General features: G+C 51.3%; 2 protein-coding genes and 1 non-coding gene across 6 annotated transcripts; 2 read left to right on the plus strand and 1 right to left on the minus strand.

Moving 5' to 3' along the window:
- Positions 1–3,995: 3,995 nt before the first annotated feature.
- Positions 3,996–6,759, minus strand: NDUFB6 (NADH:ubiquinone oxidoreductase subunit B6). 4 transcript variants are annotated; one of them, XM_086622235.1, is made up of 4 exons: positions 6,580–6,759; positions 6,402–6,494; positions 5,638–5,682; positions 3,996–4,152 (listed from the first exon to the last, which is right to left on the minus strand). In XM_086622235.1, the coding sequence occupies exons 1-4, from the start codon at positions 6,757–6,759 to the stop codon at positions 4,084–4,086; spliced, it is 387 nt and encodes a 128-aa protein (XP_086478361.1). In that variant the 3' UTR covers positions 3,996–4,083. The 4 variants fall into 4 exon arrangements, with proteins under 4 accessions (XP_086478361.1, XP_086478363.1, XP_086478362.1 ...); XM_086622234.1 differs by lacking the exon at positions 3,996–4,152 and adding an exon at positions 4,834–5,455; XM_086622237.1 differs by lacking the exon at positions 6,402–6,494.
- Positions 6,760–6,898: 139 nt separating this feature from the next.
- Positions 6,899–6,971, plus strand: TRNAK-UUU (transfer RNA lysine (anticodon UUU)). The gene has a single exon. It is a non-coding gene; the product is annotated as a tRNA-Lys (tRNA).
- A 106-nt stretch (positions 6,972–7,077) lies between these two features.
- On the plus strand, positions 7,078–13,970 carry EEF2KMT (eukaryotic elongation factor 2 lysine methyltransferase). Its single transcript, XM_086622351.1, has 8 exons — positions 7,078–7,155; positions 7,238–7,300; positions 7,899–7,979; positions 8,193–8,294; positions 9,426–9,559; positions 10,891–11,198; positions 12,634–12,783; positions 13,463–13,970. The coding sequence occupies exons 1-8, from the start codon at positions 7,078–7,080 to the stop codon at positions 13,561–13,563; spliced, it is 1,017 nt and encodes a 338-aa protein (XP_086478477.1). The 3' UTR covers positions 13,564–13,970.
- The last annotated feature ends 2,360 nt before the right edge of the window (positions 13,971–16,330 follow it).

Here is a 16,330-nt window from a genome sequence, read left to right on the forward strand (position 1 = left end):
CGCAACACCTATTGGATGTCTTCCTGCTGGATATCTTCAACCTTACTGAGTAGCAGTTGGAGACAACCAAGAATCCTGAAAGCACCTGAAACATCTCTGTGTGCTTGTGTGTGGGCAACTGAATTAAGCCCCTTTTGTTATGCACATGGTGATTAATTGAGGCACGAGGAGTATGACTGCACAGTGCTGAGTGAGGAGGAGTGGTGGAGTCACTGCCTACTCGGCGTGGGTTTCACCACTGCACAAAAAAACCCCAAGTTTCTAACATCCAGCTCTTCTGGCATGACAGGGGAGTTCCTGGCTGAGGTTACATTATCCGCTGGGCTCTGTGTTTAGAGAATGCTCCTGTAAAGCTAACCTTGCCCAGCTACAAGCAATTTCAGGGACTGGATGAATGCTGGCGTGTTCCGTTAGGAAGTCACATGAACGGAGATCCACATCACCTAGTTTTGGGTGTCCAAACTGAGGCGTGTAAATTGTACCGGCCCTCTCATCTTCAGCTATGGTGAAAGACGGAGGGTTCCAGTTATTCCAGGTTAAGTTCCTATTTTTGTCATGGATTATAAAGAGAATCAAACATTCGGCTGACACAGCAGAGGCATCGATATTTCCGTGAACTGCATTCCTGGAAATGAATGCCTTGGAGCACTGAAGGCCTCGCTGAAGGCAAGGTCCATGTCATCTGCTGCTCTGCCCTGATGGAAGAAAGCAATCACATTTTTCAGGCACTGTAACTCCACCATGACTGTTCCGCATCTCCTCCACCTGCCATGCCTTCTAGGAGGACTCATTCCATGTTTTTTCCTGGGGACTGAAGTAAAGCTGGCTGGCCTACAGCTGCCCAGGTCACCTGAGCCTTTTTTTGACAGCAGTACACAACTTGCCTCCCTCACTGCGAAGGCTCCCCCAGTCCCCACGACTTTTCAAAGCGGAGATTACAGCTCTGCCGGAGCATCAGCCAGCTCTCCCAGTGCCCCAGGCAGCTCTCCCAGTGCCCAGGCTGCAGCCTGTCCGGCCCCATGGACTTGCACGGTTGAGATCCAATGAGCAAACACTGTATGAATCCTCACAGGTCCCACCGTACGTCAGTGTGGACAGAGGTGCTGATGAGATGGCTCCGTACCCTCAGCGTCCCCTCCTCTGGTAAACGAGCTTGCCGGGCACCGACCGTCAGCTAATACACAGAGGGGTACCCTGTGGGGTGGGGGAAATCGGGAGCTGACCTGGAGCAGAGCCAGCTAGCCAAGCACCTGAAGATCTTCCAGTCCTTGCCTCCCAAGACACCGAGCTTTTAGTGAGTGTTTCCCTCCATCCTTACCTCCTGCTCAGCCTCATTTACCCGAGCTTGGGATTGGCATGTGGCATTGTGTACCTGCCCTCAACCTTCTCATGTGCAGCCCGAGGTCCTGATGGCTCTCCAAAGAGCTGGACAGAAAGCCACGGCGCAGAGCGTATGGTCCATCACCTGTTTGGGAGGAGCTCTTCCTCCAGGTGTCCTTGAGCTGTTGTAATGGAAGGCTTTTTGCAACAAGACCGGTGCAAAGAAATTCAACTCTGGATATATGTCTATGTGTATCTGCCACTGATCAGAGCGGTTCTCATACTTTTTTAGCGAGCAGGATCTCCAAGTTGTGTGGAAGATGTGCTCCTGCGTGCACGTACGCGTATGGGGTGTGTATGCGTGTGACACGGACACTTACGGGAACGGTATCGTTCCCAGAGCCGTTTTGATTCCATTGTCAAGGTAACCAAGAGGGAAATAAGACTCGAAGAATTTTTTTGAGGTGAAACTGAGGCCCGGAGGCCCCAAGGGCTGAGCCACACTGTATTTGTAGAGGCACGTTCACCACGCGGGCGCAGCGCGGCCAGCGGCACGGTGTCTCGCGACGGGTGGGCTGTCCTGCTCGCCGAGTGCCACGTGCCGTCTTCTTCAGTGGGACAGGCGACGCGGTGGCGGTGAACGCTCCTGCCGTAGCTGTGCCGGGACACATTCCATGGCCTGTGTTATCTGGTTTGGTGGGGTTGTGACACTCCAATCCCTCCCCGTTTGAGGGGTATCCGTTCCCTCTACCCAGGGAGGGTTGTCTGTTCCAAAACGCCCAGGCGATCCCAGGGCCCCACGAGCTGACCCACACCAGTCCTGAAGACGGGGTCTGTGGCCTCGAACACAGCCACCTGGGCCCCACATCGCAGGGACGTGGGGGATCGGGGGTGTCTCCAGGGGTGCGAGAGCTGTGGGGGTGTCCATGGGACTCTGGGGGTACTACCAATTCCCGGTAGTCCAGGGGGCAGCTCCCACTGGAGGAGGAGAGCTGTCAGGGCTTCCTTGGGGGAATCTGGGAGCCCTGGGGGTACCAGGCGTGCCCACAGATGTAGGGTGTCCTCAGGAGATGTCACAGTCCCCAGCTGCTCACGAGCATTGCAGAAGTGGGCAGCAGGACCTTGGGGCACCCCGGCCAGTCCCTCACGAGTGGGGTGGGGGTGCCAGGGGACCCCCCTGACAGGGAGGTGAGGAATCCCCAGCGGTCACTCACCAGCAGGGCCGCGGGCTCGGCGTTAGCCGTGGGGCCCGGCGTGCGTAGGTGGGGGCCAGGGGAAGCCTCTCCATCCGCGGCGTCCGGTTCGGAGTCGGCCAGCTGGAGCAGCAGCAAGTTGGTGCAGCCGTAGCTTCGCTTCAGGGCACACCAGTTTGGGGAAGAAGTGCTCCTGGGCAACTCCGCGCTGGGGGGACTGCACACCGCGGGGCAGAAGCAGTGACAGGGACGCCCATGGCCACGGGAAGGAAGCACAGGTCTCAGCCCCCACAACCCCTCTGTTAGCCCCACTGCCCCCCTGACAACCCTCAACAGTCCCCATCAATTCCCCAGTCTCCCCCTCGACTCTCTGCCTTCCCCAGTGCCCCCCAACAGCCCCCGCTAACTCTACAGCTCCCCCAGGGACCCTCGAGCTTCCCCAGTGCCCCCCTCTAGAGCCTCCCAGTGCCAACCCACAGGACCCTACTGCACTCTCACAGCCCACAACCGCCCCTCCACTTCATTCCCCACTTGCTGTCCCACCCTGAGCTGCCTTTTACCTGAGGCACAAGGCAGCCACGGGGTTGGCGAGGGCCTGGGGGGCACCCAGCCCTGGCAGGGGCTCGGGGGCTGCGGGCTGAGCGTGGGTGCCTGACGTGGAGTCCATGGCCTCCGCGATCTCCTTTGACTGCAGAAGACTTTTCATCCCCGCATTGGCCATGGCCCTGTGGGTGCAAGTGCCTCCCGGAGAGGTTACCAGGGGTCTGGCTGCCCCTGGGCACAGGAGGGGGACTCCTGCCTGTCGCCCCCCTGACCTCACAAGGCTCTGTGAGGTCACCTTCCATCCCAGCCCTTCCCCTTCCGTACCTCAGGTTACCCTTTGGATTGCTGGTTTAACCATTTCTATGCCCAAAGTAGCCACCAAAATACTTAGAATCGCAGGATATCTTGAGTTGGAAGGGATCCATAAGGATCATCAAATCCAAATCCCTGCTCATCAAGTTGAACCAGTACGAAACGTGGGGCCAGTGAGGGCAGGAAGACTCCAACTCAAGAAAGGGCTGAAGACAACGAAGGAAGTGCTAAAGGGTAAAGAACACACAATTTTTGGCAGATTCTTCTGCTACCCTCTCTTGGCAGAGAAGTGGGATGACATAGGTGGAAGCTTAATTTTCACTGGAAGACTCTGTCAGACCCAGCTGGTAGAAAAAGCGCCAGGGTGTGTGAGGGGGTGCGGGCAGGAGCTCGCTGTGACACCCTTCCTTTGAGCAGACCACTCCACAACCCCCTGGCACCTACAGCCTCCCTCCTGGCACTGTAAGGCCCACGTTGTCCTGCTGCCAGATAAAAAGTTGAGGAACAGGGATGAGGGATCACCAGGACTTGGCAATAATGCTCAGTGAAGGCAGAAGAAACTCCCATACGAGTAGCAACTGGAACAAACTGGGCTAAGGAGAAAGTAAATGACAGAGAAGCTGAGGCGATGCAGAATAGAGACTCTTTTATAGAGGAGAGAAAGCAGCTGGACATCTCGCGTCGTTCGCCGCGGGAGGAAATCAGCTCTTGGCCATCAGTGGTGCTCACCAGGGTCATCTTTCAAGGGTGGAACAACTTCTCCCGTCTCCAAAATTCTGTCCCCCTGATGGAATGAGAGAGCACGGTGAGCGTTTTCTCCCACACCCAGCCTCTTCCTTCGCCCGGCACAGCCTTTCAGTTCAGCTGTAGCTGTCCCCACTTCCAGGCAAAAAAACCCCAAACTCGGAACACTCTCATTCCCTCAGCATTTCCCAGGATGCTCAAACAACATGGCAGCCAAACCAGCTGAAATCTGTACTCGCTTTACCCCTTTCTTTCCAGCTACAGAACAGCAGCCAAACATTTAGAGATCATTTTAGTTTAAAACCGTACACGGGGCTCACAGCACTGCGTAACCACCTTCGGCACAGCACGGCTGCGAGCCAGTCTCCAAACCCACGGCCTGCAGCCCACGGAAAGCTGCGTAATCCCTCAAAAATCCATCTGATGCCCAGCTGCTGTTTGTTACAGCTTCAGGCACTGCCCTGGCCGACTGAGCTGGCCTAACTGGAGCCAGTAATTAGGCTGAAGTCCGAGGCGGACAGCTTGGCCTTCACTATGTTGCTAACAAGAAGAGCTAACTCTGTCCCAGCTGAAACCAGGACAGGTTGTTAGGGATGGAACTCCCTATTTTATTTCAGATAAAGCACATGTAGGCAGGTGTTAAGCAAAAAAACGTGCAACTGGCAGAAACAGCAGAGCTAAACTTATAGGAGAGTATTTGCCCACTGACTGGCTACACCAAGCAATGACTCATCTAAAAACCAGTGAAGACCAAACAACCTGATCCTTTCCACTTTGCAAATGGAAGCCCAAGCCCAGGGTGACGTGACTCTGTCTCTCTGGGGACGCCGGAGCGTGGGGGACCCTCAGGGACACCTGAGACCAAGCTCGTGCGGCCGGAACCGCCACCTGCAGCACTGAACTCCTCCCAGCTCCTGACAATCGTCGTGTCCGTCACTCCACACGTTACCAATCACGCTTTCACCAGGGCAGTGAACACCCAACCCCCTTCCCAAAGACACACAGTAATTAACCTTTGCATTCAACCTGTTCTTAGCGAAACTGCGGCGGGCACACGGCTGGGCTCGCCCCTTTTCGGGGGAGCGGGAGCCGTGGCTTTCACCAGCACTTCACGCCCTGATGGATCCAGCGCTTCAGCTTCCCAGGAAACCTGGGCACGAGCAGCAAACTGAGAAGCAAACAGGAAAGCTTCCCTGTGCGGTCTGTGTGTGCTTCTCCAGAGAGGGAACCTGCTCCAGTTGCTACAGGAGATGCCGCAAGGGAACGTTTCCACCCAGTGCGCTCAGCCAGGTACTAGTGTGCCGCTGCGCAGGGAGGGACCGCTGAAACGGGGACTGTCTGCTCTGGGGACGAGAGGAAAACTGCTCAAAAATACTGTGACTGTGCTGCTCCAGGGCAACCTGCCCACGGTATCAAGCTCATCCTTCTGAAATTCTCCCTGCGCAAACCTGCACCTCTCCCCGAGTCGCCCCTTTTCTGCCTGTTTTACCAAGCTGGGAGATAAAACAAGCGTGAACAGACTTACTGGGAATATCCGTGGATTTGAGACAACAACACCGTGCGGCTTTTTCTGAAAGGGGGGAAAGAGAAGAAAGGGAAGGATTAAAGAAAAAGGAGCGTTACCCAGCTGAAGTACAAAAGATTTCCAAACCAGGGACAACAACCGTCCTAAAATCCTCCACCCTACCTGCTGTAGTGGAGGGTGTCCCTGCCCATGGCAGGGGGGTTGGAACTGGATGGTCTTTAAGGTCCCTTCCAACCCAAACCATTCTATGATTCTAAAACACAAGGCTCGTTAAGCCGGGTTCTTTCCACTAGTTAAAGCAACACCCCAGGCTAATAAAATTACAGCTCCCAAGCAAGATAAGACTGTAGAAGTGGAGGGTCTGCCCATCCCCAGTGCACTGGCCATCTCCCTTCCCCACGCCAGAGCTGCCGTCAGGTTATCCCCAGGGTCACCGCTCCTCCAGGAAAGCGACGGTTGAGCCATGGCTTCCCAGTTCACAGGAGGCGGCACGGTCGGAGCCGGCCGCTGCCACAGAAGATCACCCAAAATTATCGACTCGTGCCACCCAAGCGCGGCAAAAGGAGCAGCGCACGGACGGCGGGGAGCCACCCTGGCCTGCAGCAGGCGCTTCACCAGCACCTTCACGCAACGCCTGGTGCCACTGCTGGCCGCGCCAGCCCCCTTCTCGACGACGGCGGTTTAAATTTGGGATTTCCCCTCCCTCTCCCTTAACCCCTTTCTCCCCGTTTCCGCCGGAGACCGCCCGGGGGGGCCGCCCGCACCATGACGTGATACTTCAGGTAGTAGAGGACGATCCAGGCGGGGACCAGGACCCGGAGCAAGACGAAGCCGCTGGTCTCGTAGGCCTTGAAGACCTGCGGGGCACAGGGACGCGCGTCAGGGCGGCCCGGGGCGGCGGGGCCGGGCCCGTGCCGCCCCCCCCCGCCCCCCGCCGCCCACCTGGCGCCGCCAGAACCCGCCGGGCTGCAGGAAGCGCTCCCAGAAGGCGGCCACCGGCCCCAGCTGCCGCCGCGGCAGGACGGGCTCCCGCTCGCTCAGCTCCTGGTCCCGCAGCCAGCGGCGCCGCAGGGCGCGGAGCTGCTGCAGCCGCAGCTTCTCGTCCTCGCTGTAGCCGCTCATGGCGGCGCCGGTGCCGAGCGGCGGGCGGGCGGGCGGCGCGTCCTTCGCCGCGGCGCGCCGCAGTGACGCCATCAGCGCGCGCGGGGAGGCGTCACCGGGAGGCGCGGGTGAGGGCGGGGCGGGAGGGCGCCCCCTGCGGGCCTGGATAGCTCAGTCGGGAGAGCATCAGACTTTTAATCTGAGGGTCCAGGGTTCGAGCCCCTGTTCAGGCGGCAGCGCGCTGCTTTCTTGCCGGCCGCTCCTCTGCGGCCCCGCCCCGGGGGCGGTGATCAGGCGAGGCCGGGGACGCGCGGCCTGGTCTGCTGGAGGGGGGGTTCCATGGCCGAGCCGGAGCTGGGGATCCGCTTCCAGCGCCGCTTCCTGGCGGCCCGGCAGCTCCGCTCCTTCCCCTGGCCGGTACGGCGGGGAGCGGGCGGCCCGCGGGGCCGATGGCGTCTGAGGGGACGGGGAGGCCGCAGCTTCATTTCCTCTGTTTTAGGAGCTGGAGCGAAGCCTGCGGGCTCGGCCGGATTCCTCCTTGCTGGTGGATGTTCTGCACAAGGTGAGGCGGTGCGTAGTGTGACCGACGCGATCGCTGACCCGCGCCGGGTTTTGCCCACAGTTACCCGGAGAAGTGTCCCGGCTTTTCACGGGGCCCCACAGAACAGCACATTTCCTTCTTGTCCTCTTATTTAGCCGAGTCCTTTATTCGCATCAAAGTTAAAGACCCTCGTGCCTGAGCAGAAGCAGCTCAGCCACGCTGGTCTCGGTGCTCCGATGGTCAAGAAGGTGATTCCGGTCCCCGTGGGAAGGCAGAAACCCTTCCCGTGCTGGCGCTTCGCGCGCGGACAGGAAGTCAAGAAGGAGAGAAGACAAAAGGAGAGCTCGTCGGACTCTTTTTCCACTCGGTTTTGCTGTTTACTTTTTGATAAAGTGAAAAACGCCTTCGCCGCCCCAGATCCGTGACCCGACGGGTGGGAAATGATCGGATGTCGTTTTCCGGCTCGCCATCGCTTCTTGCAGCTACAGGCGGAAGCCCGGCGCGTTTCCCGGCGCCAAGAGCCGAGTCGCCGCTCCCCCGTCGTTCTCTGGCCCTTTGTGGCCTCTCAACCCCCCGCCTGGCAGCGGCTCTCAGTGCCGGTGTCGTTCCCTTCTTCCAGACCGTGCTCCACCCTCTGTGTGTGAAGTATCCCCCTTCCGCCAAGTACCGAAGGCGCTTTCTCACTGAACTCATCAAAAAGGTAACTCATGCTTACTTTTCATCTTTTTGCAACTTTTTTTTTTTTTCCTTTGAAATATGCCAGTTTTACATCATGGGCCAACCTGAATTTCTAAAAATTGCGTTCAGGGTAGAATATTATGGGAAGGATGTATTGAAATTGTACTTAACACACGTATGTTTTCTGCTTCGTGCCGATTCGATACCCAGAGCTTCCCTGTTCTCTTTCACGCAGCATGAATCCACAGCAGCCGAGCCCCTGGATGAGCTGTACGATACGCTGGCAGATATTTTAAATGAAGAAGAATCTACTCACTGTTACAAAAACTACTTACTGGTAAGAACTAATGCTGCGCTGTTATAAATCACTTTTAATCATCCGTGTCACGTTTTTGTGAGTGACATGGAGAGTGGGATCGAGGGCACCCTCAGCACGTTTGCCGATGACACCAACTGTGTGGTGGGGTGGACACGCTGGAGGGAAGGGATGCCATCCAGAGGGACCTGGACAGGCTGGAGAGGTGGGCCTGTAGGAACCTCATGATTCAACAAGGCCAAGTGCAAGGTCCTGCACGTGGGTCGGGGCAATCCCAAGCACAAGTCCAGGCTGGGCAGAGAATGGATTGAGAGCAGCCCTGAGGAGAAGGACTTGGGAGTGCTGGTTGATGAGAAGCTCAACATGAGCTGGCAATGTGTGCTGACAGCCCAGAAAGCCAACCGTGTCCTGGGCTGCACCCAGAGCAGTGTGGGCAGCAGGTCGAGGGAGGGGATTCTGCCCCTCTGCTCTGCTCTCAGGAGACCCCACCTGGAATACTGCGTTCAGCTCTGGGGTCCCCAACACAAGAAGGACATGGAGCTGCTGGAGCAGGTCCAGAAGAGGCCACGGAGATGATCCAAGGGCTGGAGCACTTCTGCTATGAAGACAGGCTGAGAGAGTTGGGGCTGTTCAGCCTGGAGAAGAGAAGGCTCCGGGGAGACCTTCCAGCACCTCCCAGTACCTAAAGGGGCTACAGGAAAGCTGGAGAGCAGCTTTGGACAAGGGTGTGTAGTGACAGGACAAGGGGCAGTGGATTTAAACTGAAAGAGGGGAGATTTAGATTAGATCTAAGGAAGAAATTCTTCCCTCTGAGGGTGGTGAGGCACTGGACCAAGTTGCCCAGAGAAGCTGTGGCTGCCCCATCCCTGGCAGTGTTCAAGGCCAGGTTGGATGGGGCTTTGAGCAACCTGGTGTAGTGGAGGGTGCCCCTGCCCATGGCAGGGGGGTTGGAACTGGATGATCTTTGAGGTCCCTTCCAACCCAAACCATTCTACATTCTATGATCTCAACTGAGCAAGGGTTGGCTTTAAAAGTAACCCCTCAGAATCCCAGAGTGCTTCCTACCTTTTTCCAGGTGCTAATATTGATTGTAAACTATAAAATCCGTTGTCTGTGCTGATCCATCTTTCTTTTCTTGCGTGTGTCCTTCAGCCCACGGGAGAAGCCGTTACCCTTTCCGAGAGCGTGGCGATTGTCTCTGGGGGAACCACAGGGCTCGTCACGTGGGACGCCGCGCTCCACCTCGCCGAATGGGCCATGGAGAACTCGGCGGTTTTCAGTAACAGGTAACGACAGGGCACAGACAGAAAAAGGGGGAAAAGTATTTTCATTGCTATTGTCAGTGAGCTACACAACTGTCATTTAATAATATGCAGAATTTACCCCAAAATGACTGAAATGACTGCACTCTTTTGCTACTGGGTAACTGCTGCTTTCAGTTCTGGGTAACTGCTGCAGAGTTCTGCAGTAGTGCAGGTTTAATCGAGGAGAGGACCTTGTCGTTCTTTTAAGACAGGTTTCTTCTGATTACTTCTGATACACTGATTCTGATTACTTCTGATACACTGGTTCTGATTACTTCTGATTACACCTCACTGTGTGCTGTCGTGCAGGAGTAAGCAGGTTAGAGAGAGAAAAACGCAAAGGTAAAAAAAAATTTGTGAGGTAAATAAAGGTTAAAAAGGTAAAAAATCTGTGGCTGGACTCACTCAACCCTACTTCAGGTACCGTATCTGGAAGTGTGACAGATCTTCTCCCAGTGCATTTCACCATCTTGTCTTTTTCAGATATTCAGCAGCTGTGTACATTATGTCAAAAAGCAAATTATTTTTCCCTTCTGCATTTTTTAAAAAAATCCAGAAACAGAAGATGATAAATCTGTCACTCTTAAGAGCCTCATCAATAGGTTCAAAACCATTGCACCATGCAGCCTGACCTGCTCTGTAAAGCGAGCTGTTAAGTTCCAGCTACTGCACTGTGTGGCCAGTGACTGTAACTGGTGTGCGTGGCTCCGCGCCGGCGTTCCTCTCACCTCGCTTCAGATGCTTGATGTGCCGGTGGGCACATCTGGTGGCATCATCTTCACTTTGTTTATGAGCAGTCGAGAGGAACGAGCACTTTTGAGGAAAGATTCAATTTAAAGTCTCGACCTCAGAAGGAAAGCTGTGCTCCTGTTTCTCTCCACTGACGACGCAAAGAACTGGACAAGCTGTTTGGGTGGAGGCAGCCGTGCTGCAAAGTCTAAAACCAGGCAGGAATGTCTCTCATCCCGCGGTGCAGACCCTTTGTACCATATGCAAAAGCGTTATTTCAAGTAATTAATTTTTATTGCATTTTCAGCAGTCACCAACTCTCCCAGTTATTAACCTGGTGTAGTGGAGGGTGTCCCTGCCCATGGCAGGGGGCTTGGAACTGGATGATCTTTGAGGTCCCTTCCAACCCAAACCATTCCATGATTCTGTGATTTGAGACAAAGATTAGATTATAGATGGTTTACTCAAAAATGACTGAAATAATCTGTAACTGATTTTACCTTTAGATACACTGAGAACGTTTTGATTTCCTAACTCAATTTTGAGTCTTAATAAGTCCCTTCTTTTACTCCGTTACCCTTCAGGACAGTCTTGGAATTAGGAAGTGGGATCGGCTTCACTGGAATCGCCATCTGTAAAACCTGCAATCCCAAGGCATACATATTCAGTGACTACCACCACTGTGTTCTCAAACAGCTGACAGAAAACATCCGTCTGAACGGCTTCGTCTTGGAGCCTGGAACTTCCCCGCGTATCCAAGCGGCGTCACCAGGCCAGGAGGCAGAAACAACCAACTCCCAAAATCCAAAACTGATTGTTGCAGAGCTTGACTGGGGCTCGGTTACGGAACAACAACTGTTGGACCTTCAACCCGACGTCGTCATCGCAGCAGGTACCTTACACTTCTGATTACACCGCACTGCGTGCTGTCCTGCAGGAGTAAGCAGGTTAGAAACGCAAAGGTGAAAAAAAATTTGTGAGGTAAAAAAAGGTAAAAAATTTGTGGCTGGACTCAACTCAACCCTACTTCAGATACCAAATCTGGAAGTGTGTGACAGATCTTCTCCCAGTGCATTTCACCGTCTTGTCTTTTTCAGATATTCAGCAGCTGTGTACACATAATGTCAAAAAGCAAATTATTTTTCCCTTCTGCATTTTTTTTTTAAAAAATCCAGAAACAGAAGATGATAAATCTGTCACTCTTCAGAGCCTCATCAATAATAATGGCCAACCTTGGCATTCCTTGAGGGATAACATATTAAAAAAAAAACAAAACAAAAACCTAAAACAGTCACCACAAACCTTTTCTGGAACTTGCCTATGTATAAATATCCAGGGAGTTTATAAAAAAAATCTAATAATGGAAAATCTAGCAACAGTAAAATTTCTTAGCTGTAGCTACAGGATTTTACTCCATGATTTGGGGCTTTGCAAAGCAATAATTACCTTAGAATTCAGGGGAAAAAAAATGACAAAATATTCTTTGTCATCAAAGCCATCATGTGGTGCATCAAGAGTGTGAATTCTGTCAAATGACGTCACTGCACGTCACCTAATGCCCGCTGTGCTGTTCAGGGAGGGCACAGAGCAGCCCAAGCTGGGCTCCCGAAGGAAAGGCAGCTCAAAACTGAAGGTGATTTATATGTACATCTACTAATTAATAGTACACCTGCTATTTGCTGTTAACTGGTTACTGCAGGGCGTTCCCTTAGTATGTTGCACTGGGAGTAACTGGTGTGCCCGTCGCTGGTGTGCGCCTGGGCCTCTCTGTGCAGTAAACACCCACCTCGAGTGTCAGTCCCGAGCACGACTGACGCGTTTCGGCATCACAGCCCTAATTAGCAAGGCTGACATCTCGTACCCCTTAGTGATCAATCTCACCTTTCGTCGCCGTTTCTGCTCTCAAGGAGGTCATTCAAGATGCAAACTGCTGCAGTTCAGCTCAAGTCCCTTGCAGCCAGCCTCCAAAACACAGATTTTTAACAATGTGGTATTGTTCTGCTAAGGACAGTCGAAACAGAGAGTACCAGCGCTCGAGGTTTTTGCTGTCTCCCTTGAGACGGGCTTGAACGCTGTATCTGACAATCCATTTACAAAAAGGAGCACTGATTTTTAGGGATTTTGGACTGATACTAGAGATGAGGGCAACGTGACATAGCACATAAAATAGGGACATTTTCTAAAATGTCTGCTTGGGAATTTTTAACCCCTGAATACAAAAATCATACTCTCCTGCAAGGTGAGTATTTTCTATTTTCGTTTTGTAGTTTTCATTCTGCTTTTTGCTCAATTCTCAATAAATATCCAACGTTTTCCTTTTTGTGCAGACGTGGTATATGATCCAGAGATAATTCCAGCCCTTACTGGGATGCTACAAAAACTCTCCACTTTCAGAGCAGACAGAAAACCTCCTGAGGTCTACATTGCTTTCACCATCCGTAATCCGGACACGTATCGCCTGTTCCAGGCTGAACTTGGTAGGTGCCTTTTTCATCAAGCGTATCAATAGTTTTGGCCCCTTTCCCCATTATTTAATCTGTAGTAGGGATGAGCAGGAGCATTGTTGGGTGACAGGTATTGTCCAGTAGTGAGATTCTTGTCCTTGCACTGGATTTAAGAGGGGTCTGCCGAAGGGCAGTAGCTTTTCCCCATGGAGAAGGAGATTGGAACTTTGCTTTTTGCTCCCTCTATCACAACTCACTTTTAAGAATGCCAGCTGGAGGTGAATTGCAAGTGTGGTGGCAACAGGAAACTGAAAAAGGTTAAGCTTCAAGCAGGAAAACCACCTGTGCTGCACTGTCACAGTGGTAACATTTAGGTGCAGCCTAAAACCTTTGTCTTAACTGTTCTTTGAGGGTTAAAAAAACCACCCAACAACTAGAGATTAAATAAAATAGGGAGAGATTTTGGATTTTTCTTCATATACTCTTCAAAAGCCTGTCTTTTGCAGTCTACAGCCATTAGTGAATTGACAAAATTATGCTGAGTGCACAGCACAAGCAAACCTGTTAGTTTTTAAAAATACATACTCACAAGCATTTGCCTGCAGCTTGCTTTAACAACACGCTCAAGACCTCTTCGTGCAGAACTTGGCAAGCAACTTTTGCTCTTCGCTTTGTTAAGCAGAATGATGATTCCCAGTGTTTCTCTTTGCAGATAAAGTTGGGATCAGATGGCAGATCACTCCGGCCCACAGCAACAGTATTTTTCTCTGTGACACGCAGCCAAACGTAACTCTTCTACAGCTATTTATATAGACTTGGCAAATAGGACATAATTACAATTTTCAGACCAACAGGAGCGGTCTCGTCCTTGCGACAAGACTATCTGGAATTCTAGAAATGTACATGAGAGGCACTGAGGATACAACTACAGGCACAGACTGTTGTCAAAGCGAGTTACATTCCTTCCTGTAATTGTCAGCATGTATGAAACAAGCTGCTGCCCCTGGAAAGTATCTGAGAACCTCAAGCAGCAGCAAAAAAGCCCTAATTGTACTGCCCTTTGAGTCCATGGAAGACAGTGGAATTGAACTATTTGATTTTTTTCAACTGTGTTTGGATTTGTAAATAATGGAGGAACATCTGCAGGATGAGTATCTCACACTGACAAGGGAGCAAAAGAATGTTTCATAGTAATAAATACTTTTTTAATATGAAAACCAGCTGTAGCTGTCTTCTACTGATTTTTTATCCTTGTCTGCATATACTTGAAGCACGGGTCATCTTAGAAATGAGTAATACCTACAGTGAATGCAGCAGATAGTGTCACAAGCTCACATGACGCTCTAAGAGGAGGTAATTACACTCTGCTGTAAATCAGGTGCATCTTTGTTCTGCAGTGATGACAAAAATCAGAGCTGAATTTGCATTTCTCTCACATAAGGACTGCCACTTTCACCACGAGCTATCAGGAAGCCATCGTCTCCAGACGGGCTAGAAAATACAGAAAGAATCATTTTCTGTAGCAACGCTCTACACACGCTGCAAGGAGGAAGAATTTAGCTCACCTTCTTTGAAACTTTCCATAATCTGATAATCATTTTCCTGTTGGACAGTATTGGTCCTGAAGCAGAAAGTCAAGTGTGTTACTTTTTCTCCTCTTTTAAACGTCATTTTCTGTACCTTGTTGTAAAAGCTACTGAAAAGAAAATGAACAAACACTTCAGCCACCTCCTTCTGTAGCAATAGATGATGGGTAACTTGCAGAATCATCTGATTTTTCCAGCTGAAGACGGGCATGACTGCTAGCATTATGTTGGATGAACAGAAGTAACCCCACTATGCTTTTTTGTTTTAGCTACCTCTCCCCGAGAGGGAAGAATTCAAAGGTGCTATTTATAGAGTGAATAGATGCCAGCAGCCCATACAGGAGCTCCTTCACCTCCCCTTACACCAAATTGGTCACTCAAAAGTTCTGTACAGTTGGCTCGTTTTGGATCTAAAAGATTTTGTTACAGGGAGCTGAAAGTGCTATCAAGCTGCCAGCATTACTGTTTAATAATTAGGGAAGTGCCTATTTACCCCCATGTGCACAGCAGGGGCTGAAGGGGAATGGCCATGCCACCGGACAGGATTTTGCTTGAAAACAGCAGAAAAAAAAATAAAAATCTGCAAATAAATCTTTATGGATTGTTCTTTGGTCAATAAACTAGTGAAATTACCGAACTCCTGCAGTAAGGAACTCGGACTCTTGTTTTCACCATCCCACCAGTGGAACCAAATCCCCATCAACCATCTTTTTTCGTAAGAGGGAGCGTCTACTGTCACCACGGTGCAGCAGGAGAAAGGCCAGGTTACCAAACGGCCATCCTGGTTGACAAAAGCAAGAATTACATGATTTCTCAGTAAGCAGGTTTAAAAATTTTGCTGCAGAACCCACTGTAATCCTCCATGACCACTGAACACGGAACTCTGAAGAGAGTCAATGTGAGCAGCAACATGGTAAAAGCAAGCACGTTTATTCCTTCAATGACTGACATCTGTTTTATGATCAGAAAGGTGATGAAAAAAGCACCCTGTAAACATCAGGTCTGCACACGAATACTGGTAATGACAATAAAAAGGTCACAGGTGTACCCGAGTGAGCACTCAAAAATGAAGTGCCCTTTTAGTAAGTTATCCATACTTCAACAACCTGTTTTATTTTTTCCTTTTCTAGTCATCTGTTCAAAAAGGGATACATTTTATGTTCTTTCTCAAGGTAAATGGGCACATGCACGTCAGTGTACAAGGACAACACTCACTGAAAAGTCTATTTTCCTCCTAGTGTTCAATAAAGCTGTCACATACCAGTGGCTGTGTTTCCTTATTCTTGCACACACTGTAAAAAGGAAAACAGCTTTAAAACTAAATGGTTCTGTCTCAATAAAATCATACAAGAGGATATTCAGTGCTGGTCTAGAGAAGACTAGCCAAGAATATTAACTGGTTGAAACAAATAAAACCTCACTGTGTCCTCAGTGAGGATAAAACAAATTCAGATAAAAAAATATTCAGATAGAATCATAGAATCATAGAATGGTTAGGGCTGGAAGGGACCTTCAAAGGTCATCTAGTCCAACCCCCCTGCAAGGAACAGGGATATCTCCAACTAGATCAGGTTGCTCAGGGCCTCATCCAACCTGGCCTTGAACGTCTCCAGGGATGGAGCATCCACCACCTCTCTGGGCAACCTGTGCCAGTGTTCTACAACTCTCATGGTAAAAAATTTTTTCCTAATATCCAACCTGAATCTACCTCCCTCTATTTTAAAACCATTACCCCTTGTCCTATCACAACTGGCCCTCCTGAACAGCCTCTCCCCATCTTTCTTGTAGGCCCCCTTGAGGTACTGGAAGACCGCTATAAGGTCACCCCGGAGCCTCCTCTTCTCCAGGCTGAACAGCCCCAACTCCTTCAGCCTGTCCTCATAGGAAAGGTGCTCCAGCCCTCTTATCATCTTCGTGGCCCTCCTCTGGACCCTCTCCAACTGGTCCATGTCCTTCTTATGTTGGGGACTCCAGAACTGGACGCATATAAAACA

This window comes from Tauraco erythrolophus, chromosome 17 (genome assembly GCF_009769465.1).
Source record: "Tauraco erythrolophus isolate bTauEry1 chromosome 17, bTauEry1.pri, whole genome shotgun sequence".
Classification (NCBI taxonomy): domain Eukaryota; kingdom Metazoa; phylum Chordata; class Aves; order Musophagiformes; family Musophagidae; genus Tauraco; species Tauraco erythrolophus.